The 9,987-nt window shown below is 43.0% G+C and overlaps 1 protein-coding gene across 1 annotated transcript; it reads left to right on the top strand.

Moving 5' to 3' along the window:
• The first annotated feature begins 942 nt into the window (after positions 1–942).
• RAP2B (RAP2B, member of RAS oncogene family) lies at positions 943–7,134 on the top strand. Its single transcript, XM_011958978.1, has one exon. It carries the CDS (start codon positions 1,416–1,418, stop codon positions 1,965–1,967), a length of 552 nt encoding a protein of 183 aa, XP_011814368.1. The 5' UTR covers positions 943–1,415; the 3' UTR covers positions 1,968–7,134.
• The last annotated feature ends 2,853 nt before the right edge of the window (positions 7,135–9,987 follow it).

Below are 9,987 nucleotides of genomic sequence, written 5' to 3' on the forward strand. Positions count from 1 at the left end.
AATCGAGAGCGGAGGCTACTTTTTAGCCAATGAAGCGCCCCAAACTGATAAAGCCTTGGCGGCAGCCAATCAACAACACTTAGGGGTGTGAGACTCGCGTCCCGAGACCAATGAGTGCGGAGTCTGGGAGAGGTAATTTGAGCTAGAGTGTGGGTGTGTGGTGCAAAAGCTTCCTACTTCCAAGCCCAAAAACCTGCTCTGCGACTGAGCATGCCCTGAACTAACTGCGGGCGCCCGGAGACTTCTGGATTGGGATGTAATCTAGTCTCCGGGTTTTGACCGCACCCGAGCGGGGAGGTGGGTACGACCCGCGGGACCCTGCCCCGAGAGAGCTGCGGGTACCAGAGGCTACCCCTTTCCTAGTCGGGACAGTATCTCAGGCTTGGAGTACCTCCTGTTTTCTTTGTGCAAGGCTGCAGTGCACAGAGTAGCGTTTCTGTGGCGAACGGTGTAGAAAAATCTATGGGGCCGGGATGCTCCGCCGGCTGCTCGTGCTTTCCACGGCACCCATATGACTTCGGGTTTCCGGCTCCAGACAAACGCCCGCCCGGGGCTGGGTGAATGGCGTCCTTGGGCCTTTGATAACGGGAGTTGGCAAGACCACAGCCTACTCCATCCTGAGGCGGCCCGCCGCGCCCACATGCTTCTCGCAGAGCCTCCGCCCTTGTCCACCACTCCCACAGCTGTAAAAGAAAGCGGCCTGCATGCTCCCTACAGCGCTTTCCTCGCTCCAGTGTACGCACACACACCCCACCTCCCAGCCAGTTCCTAACTCGCGCCACTCCCCAGACTGGACTCAAATCCGGAGCCCCGCCTACATCCCCGCCCCCTCCGGGCCCCGCGGAAAACCAGGAGCGGCTGCTTGGGTAAGGCGCGGCCGGAACGCACTGGGCATGCTCGCCGGGGAGGGGAGGGCCGGGCTGCGCGCGGCGAGTAGGAAGCCCTTGCCCAGTAGAGGCTGCGGGAGAGAGCGCGATGGGCCGCGGCGGTGGGAGCACGTTCCGCGGGGACTCATGCCACGCGCGTCCCGGTCCGACGCGCAATTAGCAGCCACCTCCGCAGCCCGCCGCCACCGCCTCCCCGCCCTCCCGGGCTGCCGCAGCTAGGAGCTCCAGCCGTCGCCTCGCGCAGGCTGCGGGCATTGTCCTCCTGGTTCGCCGCCCGGGCTGCTGCTGCTGCCGCCGCGGACTGCTGCGGGGCCCCGACCGCCCCAGAGACACGCCGCCGCCGCGGGCCGGCCCGGCGCCCGGCCCCCGCTCGGTGGTTTCCGCCCTGCATTCTCTGGGCTACTCTCTCCTGGGTTTTTCCTGCGGAGCTGAGGAAGGGGAAGAGAAGTCCAGCCGCCAAGCCCAGCCTTCCCCGGCGCGCAGCCCCGACGGGGCCGCGGCAGGCGCGGCGAGAGCGCTGACGGAGCCATGAGAGAGTACAAAGTGGTGGTGCTGGGCTCGGGCGGCGTGGGCAAGTCCGCGCTCACCGTGCAGTTCGTGACGGGCTCCTTCATCGAGAAGTACGACCCGACCATCGAAGACTTCTACCGCAAGGAGATTGAGGTGGACTCGTCGCCGTCGGTGCTGGAGATCCTGGATACCGCGGGCACCGAGCAGTTCGCGTCCATGCGGGACCTGTATATCAAGAACGGTCAGGGCTTCATCCTGGTCTACAGCCTCGTCAACCAGCAGAGCTTCCAGGACATCAAGCCCATGCGGGACCAGATCATCCGCGTGAAGCGGTACGAGCGCGTGCCCATGATCCTGGTGGGCAACAAGGTGGACCTGGAGGGCGAGCGCGAGGTCTCGTACGGCGAGGGCAAGGCCCTGGCTGAGGAGTGGAGCTGCCCCTTCATGGAGACGTCGGCCAAAAACAAAGCCTCGGTAGACGAGCTGTTTGCCGAGATCGTGCGGCAGATGAATTACGCGGCGCAGCCCAACGGCGATGAGGGCTGCTGCTCGGCCTGCGTAATCCTCTGAGGCGGCCGCCGCGCGCCGGCCGCGCTCTGCGCACAAAAGCCAAACGCATCCGACTCTCCTAAATGTGATTTCTTTCTTGCTTTGAGATTGGAGACCACTTTGCATTGGCCAGGGTGTCTTGGGAGCCCGGCTGGCCTCCGCGGCCGGCGTCCCCTGCCTCCACCCTGTGCCCGAGGGGGTGTCCCGTCCTGCCCATCCGATACTCTGGTGGAAATGTGGTTCTTTGCAGCATGTACGTTTCTCCCTGATTTTGGTTGATGCATATTTCCCCGTTTAAGTAGCCGTTAGGGCGCAGTATCGGCAGCTTGACACCCACCAAGCAAAAGTTTCAGCCTGGAAAAAAAATGGGAGGGGGAGGGGTGGAGGAAAAGGAGGGGGAGAAGGTGGAAATGGTTTTTCTTTTTTTTTTTTTTTTTTTTTTGGTCAACAACCGTTTTTCTAGTTCCAAGTTTTAAATACATGGAAGTCCGGGAGAACCATATGAAGGAGCAGGAGGAGAGGAAGAAACTTTTGTTTTTTTCCTTGTTTTCCAGGAGTAGCTGGAAGTTAAGATCGGGTTCCTTTTCTGCCAGCTTGGAAGGGCAACCCCATGACTGATTGCGATTCTGAGGATGTCTATGCAAAGTTGGATTCTTGTTACAGTGTATCCAATCTGAAGTATTGCACATCTGAACTGGGACTGTTAACACTGATGCCAATACAGTGTGGGGTGCCAGAAAGTGTCTGCTGATATTTGTGGAAAAAAAAATCTATTTTGTTTACCTACTGTATCAAAGGGGAGTCTGGGGGAGAACGGTAGTATTTTTTTTTTTTATCAGCTGTGAAAAAAATGTTACAGATCTGCACATTTTCGTGTGTACTATGGTGTGTGTGTGTGGTGTGTGTGTGTGTTTTAAGTTTAGCCTTTTTGTTTTTTGGTTGGCAGTAACCGATTATAATGACTAGCTTTTTAAAATACAGTACAAAGACTTTGTAAATGTGATTCAGGGCCCCCAGCACCCCTGTGTCTGCAGAGTGCCTTCAAAACTCAGCTGTTCCAGCCGGTGCCAACCTGTGAACTTCCCACCATATCCCAGAATCTGCTATTCCCCAAACCACTTCCCAGTTTCCTTTCAATAATCTTTCAGAAGGAGCCAGGACAATAGGGCCTGTTGTTTAGTAAATTTCTTTATTATTTTCAGTCTTTAAAATGTAATTTCCATCTCTTGCAATGAATTTGTTTCCTTTTTTTTTTTTTTGGCTTCATTTTGCTTAAGTTTTCAGGTATTTAGCTCCCCTTTTATATTATTTTTAAATTTTTAAATTACCTGTTGTAGGGTGTTCCTCCAGAAGCAAAGAGCAAAATTTTACTGTTGCGATGTACCAGTTCTAACTAATTGTAATTTTTAATTTCATGCGTTTAATCATTGTCTCTTCATTTTAAGACTTTTAATACAAATGTCATTTTTAAAGAAACCCAAAACTATTGTTTGTGTTTCTGTGTTTCATATTCAGTGATTTAATACAGTATCGTGGCTGAGGTGGATGGGGTAGGTGCATGATATTCCCGAGCTATTTGTGAAATTTTAAAGACAGAAGTGTCTCAGTGACAAGATGGATGACGCTACTCCCAACTTTTTAAATTTGGAGAAAACCATCAAGGTCGAGGAAGCCCTGGGTATGGCCATTACCATCTGATTAGAAGATGAACAAGTATTTTGAATCTGATCTGACATGGAACAGTTTACCTCATTGTAGGTAGGGAACAAGAGAACCCATCTATTAAAATTGCCTTAGATCTGGGAAAGTAACCATCCATCTGGCAAAGTAGAATGGCGCTTTAAAATTTTTCTTCCTTTTTTCCCCCCCGTTTCGACATCAAGTCGAAAACATGTTTGGGAAAGATGGTTTTCAATTCTAAAGTTATACCTAGTGATGTTCTTTGCACTACATTTGAGTAGGTTGTGGACACTGCCTGAACCCTTTTGAGGTTTTGATTTGGAAATAGATTTAAAAGAAAACAGGCTAAGATAATATCCTTGTGCTCCTTTACACCCTGCAGTTTGGACCATATTTGACCTCATAAGTTTTTCCTTTTAACAGTAGGAGGCAGTGTGAGCTTTTTATTTTTTATTTTTCTGAAGGTGGTCTTAGTAATAGAACGTGTTCATACATATCAGGAGAGTACTTGGTATACCTTAGGTCTATGAAGTGCAGCTGAAATCTGAAGAGTCTTGACAAAGGGATTTATACCCTTGACAAAACCAAAAGAAATTACAGGCCACAGGTTTCTTTAAAGCTGTGTTAACATATCTTGCCTTAAAATGTGTGTGTGTGTTTTTGCTTTGCTTTTTTTGCTTTTGCCCAGGAGGCATCTTGGTACTCCAGCAATGGAGGAAGAATAGAAATTTTGCCTGGTGATGGTCCTACTGCCATTTTTTTTTCCCCCACTCTGATCTCACTTAAGTTTGATATCAAACACAATTGGGAGACAATAGTATCAATATGCTAAATGTAGAAATTAAAAGATACTGTATAAATTTATGCCTTTGCAAAGATTCATTCTCGTATTTGAATAAATTTAGTTGCTAAAGTAGATCCAAAGTGTTAAAAATGCTGAAGTCATGTCTGGAGGGTTTTTTAAGAAAAGGCATTTGGCATTTAACTGTCTTGTGTTTTATTTTTAAGTTTTTGGAAACCTTTTGACATAACATGCTGCCAAGTATCTAAGAAATGTATATACTGACAAAATATTCGAAAGCGGAAGATTGGAAATGAAATACGTTGCTGGGTGTGCTAATCACCTTCGCCCAGGATTTAGTCACTTGGAGGGCTTCTTTAGAGGTCTAGGATGGCAGAGCAGAAGATTTTAATATGCTTTTATTAAGTACTGTAAAATAAATGCTTTTTGGATTCTCAATGAAAGCAATTTTATGTGTGCCTGAAGCAAGAAAATAGTGTTTTTGATTTTATCCCATATTTTCTTGGTAAAATTGACAGAAATTAGGAACACTGCTATTTTTTTCTTAAAAATGTTTTTAAGAATATGTTAGATTCTTTGGCTATTGAGAACCCCTTCTGGTATTAGGGTGTGAAGAGATAAGAGCATTTGTTTCAATGAAAAAGTTAGTGTTAAAGGAAGTGAGTCAGGGAGGGCGGAGTTTGTTGTATGGCAATCACCTGTCAAAACAGAAATTGGGTGGGAAAGGAGTTTTTATCTTAGGGAGCAAAAGCTGACTTTTAAACTTGACCCCTGCTGTTTTTAAACAGCTTTTCCTTTTGGTCTCTGACAGTCAACCCAGGTTTTATGTTATGTCAAAAGGGTTATTTTTGTCCTCCTTTTTTAATAGCCTCAGGAAAGTTAAAGGTATCATCTTAGGTCTAACACTCTCTAGTCTTTGAAAGTTACGGTTCTTTGGTAGAACAATTTCCATGTTGTTAACTGTTGTAGACTTCATTGAAACACATTTTGGGACCAGATGTATTTAGGGATAGAATTCTTTAAATTTATGGGACTTCATGCTTCCTGATTACTTTTTCCTGTGGTTGGGAATCCTAGAATGCCTGATCTATTTGATCTGTTCAGGTAGTTTTGTTATTGTACCCTCTTTGGGGTCATATTCTAGTATTTCTCACAGGGGGTATGAGAAACAGAAAGCTATATGTAGCAGCTGGTCTTGAGAAGTAGAAGCACCTTAACTGTCATAAGAGCATAGATTTTTGTTTTTTCTGCAACAGGCGGAATAAGTTCCTGCATTATAAGTATAAAGGGAACCAATATTTAATTTGGGGATGATCACTGTTAAAATGATACCAAACATTTGTCACAGTGTCTTATTTGGGGGAAGTTTGCTAATATAAATTTTGTCTGTGAAAATATAGTAAATTTTAAAATACTAATATAACGTGGTATTTTTTATTGCAGTATTTTATGCAGACTATTAGGAATGATTCGATGCATTTAATTGAACAGAGTGCTGGTTCTAGGTGAGATCTTTATCTATTAACAGGATTTTGAAAGTTTGAGAAGGCTATGGGGATCATCTAGTCCAAAAGTTCTCAAACTTGACCATATATCAAAATCACCTGGAGCTTAAAACATGTACTGCTGGGACCCTCCTCCAGTTTCTGATCCAGTGGGTCTCGGGTAGGGTCTCAATTTTCATTTCTAACAAGTTTCCAAGTGATTGTGTTATTGCTGTTCCAGGGACCACGCTTTGAAAACCAGTGATCTAGACTGAACTGCAAATTAGTACTATACTGAGAGCCACCTAGATATTGAGACACAGACTTATGTCACATGTTTTGGAGTGCTGTCTCCTACAGTTAGAGAATATTCTGTATTGAAATCTACAGCTGAAGAGGACATATACCATTTATACTAAGACTAACTGTTGTGTGTGAAATAGAATAAGCATGGCAGGTAGTTTTTGATCATTTTCACATTATTACAGCAACATTTTGACTATGATTTTCAGTGTTAATTCAGAAGTTGACTTTAAATGAAAATGTGGTTAGAATAGAGGCATAGCCTAAGTAATCAGAATCAACATTCCCCTTCTCCCCAACCTAGGGGAAAAAAAAATTTGAAAACTATGTCTTCAATAAAAGGGGACACTTTAAAGTATTTGTCTTCTCTTCAACATTAAAAAACAAAGATTTTAAGTTTTCATGGCAAGGGTTCTAAAAATCATTGTGTTAGAGAATTTAAATCTTCAGATCATGGGAAGCACATGTGTATGTGTGTGCTCAATTTCTTAGACTTCCAGGTGTTAGTTAATTCCTTTTCATTTAGTTCTACTGTAATCCATTCTGGGAAAATGCATACCACAAAACTGTGCATCTTGCAGCTTCTTTTGTTATGCATCTTAATTCCCTCAGAAGGTGCCAGAACTTTACGTTACAGATCTGGGTTTTTAAAGACAGTTTGGGGGCCTTCTGAAGAAACAATAGTAGATCTAATTACAGGTACTAGATTGCTTACTTCAAATTTCTCTTTTACAATTTAGAAAGTTTAGTACCAGTTTATAGACTGAGGGAGTAATAGCTACTATTTAGATGCTAAGAATAATATCATGCTTGGGTGGGGAAGAAAGGCCCTTACTCAAATGTCCATTTTCATTTTTAATGCTTCCTGGACTTCAGTTATTTTCTTGCTTTTGTCTTAAGAATAATAAATATTTTTGGTGAAAATTTTTTTTTGTTGAACCCTGTTATTGTTACTGTCATTTTCATAGCACAATAGTCTACAGCTCTCTGTAGTAGGTTAATAGCTATTTGCTGAATGAATGGATCATGGAGTGTTACATCTGAAACTATTCTATTAGAAGGTGAAAAATGTTGATTGAAGAATGGTAGGATTTTATCTTTCCTACCCATGATAAATTTATTAAGATTGTCTTTGGAGCTATGTCTTCCATTCCAACTATACAGAAATAAATTTTTTCTTTAAGTTTAATTTGCCCATCTGATAAAGGAACATTCCTATATGGTGTTCTAAGGTTCATTTTCAACAAAAGTTACAGACATTTATGGTTGATAGTTTGGGATCTATGACAATTTTAGGAAACTCCATAATCAAAAGGCTATTGCTGGTGATAGTACAATGAAACGCTGACTTCAGTATATTTTTATCTTGGCTTTCATTTTATGGTTATTTCTACTACTGTTAATATGGACTAATACTTGATTTTTTGAACCTGTTTTAATTTTAGGCTTATATTTATATTGGAATAATATATTTTAAAAGTGTCCTATACTATGAATTTATTTGCCATATATAAGACAATCAATTATCTGATAGTTCATTCTAATCCTGGTTAGTAACGATTAGGACTAAACTAAAGAAGGAAAAAACAATTGAGATGATAATTTTTTTTTTTGAGATGGAGTTTCGCTCTTGTTGCCCAGGCTGGAGTGCAATGCTGGGATCTCCGCTCACTGCAACCTCCGCTTCCTGGGTTCAGGCAATTCTCCTGCCTCAGCCTCTCGAGTAGCTGGGAATACAGGCGATCGTCACCACGCCCGGCTAATTTTTGTATTTTTGGTAGAGTTGGCGTTTCACCATACTGGCCAGGCTAGTCATGAACTCCTGACCTTGTGATCTGCCCGCGTTGGCCTCCCAAAATGCTGGGATTACAGATATGAGCCACCCACCCGGCCTTTTTTTTTTGAGATGGAGAGTGTAATGGGGCAATCTCGGCTCACTGCAACCTCTGCCTCCCAGATTCAAGCGATTATCCTGCCTCAGCCTCCTGAGTAGCTAGGATTACAGGCGCACACCACCATGCCTGGCTAATTTTTGTATTTTTAGTAGAGATGGAGTTTCACCTTGTTGGTCAGGATGGTCTCAAACTCCTGACCTTGTGACCTTATGATCCACCCACCTCCCAAGTGTTGGGATTACAGGCCTGAGCCACCGCACCCGGCCAAGATGATAATTTTATTAAAAAAAAAAAAATGTAGAGACAGAGTCTTGCCATGTTGCCCAGGCTGGTCTCAAATTCGTGAGTGCAGGAGATACTCCCTCCTCAGCCCCCCAAAGTGCTGGGATTGCAGGCCTGAGCCACTGCATCTGGCCAGGAGTGACAATTTCTAAAGCCTTAATTTGTGAAATGGTTTGTTTTGAGACGCAGAAATGGCTAAGTGGTATAGACATGTAGGAAAAGCAAAATAGCCTTATGACTATTGAAATTATGAGTGTTGATCTGTTTTATAAATTGGAGGAGACAGCTATTTGCATTCTTTCTTGCCTAATTGACTAAACTTACTCATTTTAAAATGAATTATCTTGCAAAATTATGTGAGGTTAAGTTTGTCAGAGGATTGAAAATGTGGTTGGTTTATTTGTGGTAATTGTGAAAAATTGCAAAGGTAGCAACATTTCTTAAAAAATGGAAAACAGAAAGACTATTGATGGCTTGTGAATACAGGTGTCCCCAGAAGGCTTGAGACTAATCTTAATTGTTAAGAATATGGTTGCAATGGAAGTTGGTAAGCAGCTGAAATTGATTCATTGATTATTCAACACTTATTGAGCACATACTATTATTAATAGCTGTACTGTGAGCACTAATACTTAACAGAGGAAGTCAGGTGAAAGTGCAACAGCTTTATGCTGTTTTTCACTATAATTTGTGAAGTAGTGTTTATTAAACAATAGTAGTATATGGAAAAGCATATCTACATGTGTCATCAGTTATAATACTGTGGGGCTGCTTGACAGACAATAGAGTAGATAAATTTTTTGAACACTGGGCCTTTTTGAAAGGTATGTGGAAGTTGTAAATAAAAATGGATTCCATGAATTTTAAGTAATAATTGTTCTGTTGTATGTGAAGCTGTAATAAGATTGTCATTTTATTTACTTTTCTGCATCATTTTCAACTTCCTTTTTGAGACTAGCTAAAATTGAACACTTAACAAGGAGGAAATGATTTTACTTTTATATTTTCATGTCCAAGGGAAGAGGAAAACATGAAGAAAACAGATTTATAAAATTTATTCACAAGGCCGGGCATGGTGGCTCACACTTGTAATCCCAGCAGTTTGAGAGGCCGAGGTGGGTGAATCACGAGGTCAGGAGTTCCAGACCAGCCTGGCCAAGATGGTGAAACCCCATCTCTGCTAAAAATACAAAAATTAGCCAGGCACGGTGGGAGGTACCTGTAATCCCAGCTACTCAGGAGGCTGAGGCAGAATCGCTTGAACCTGGGTGGCAGAGGTTACCATGAGCTGGAATCACGTCACTGCACTCCAGCCTGGGTAATAGAGTGAGACTACGTCTCAAAAAAAAAGTAAAATAAAATTTATTCACTTATGTTTTTCTTTAGTGAGGAAACCAAAGGAAAGGATAATTTAGGTTATATTCCCAAAGAAACAAGCAGTCACTGGCTTTCGGGTTCTTCATGTAAAGAAGATTCAGGACAAGATATTTCTTTTGAAAAAGATAATCTTGTAAAAATGAGTGTGCCAAAGAGTTGAGTTGACGTTTTAAGTTTGCTAAGTTAATATTTTACACAAAAGCTCTTACCTCTAATGC

This window comes from Colobus angolensis, unplaced genomic scaffold (assembly GCF_000951035.1).
Source record: "Colobus angolensis palliatus isolate OR3802 unplaced genomic scaffold, Cang.pa_1.0 Scaffold48, whole genome shotgun sequence".
Taxonomy (NCBI): domain Eukaryota; kingdom Metazoa; phylum Chordata; class Mammalia; order Primates; family Cercopithecidae; genus Colobus; species Colobus angolensis.

Excerpts from the sequence above, each read along its gene's own strand:
- RAP2B (XM_011958978.1), top strand. The coding sequence starts at position 1,416 with ATGAGAGAGTACAAAGTGGTGGTGCTGGGCTCGGGCGGCGTGGGCAAG.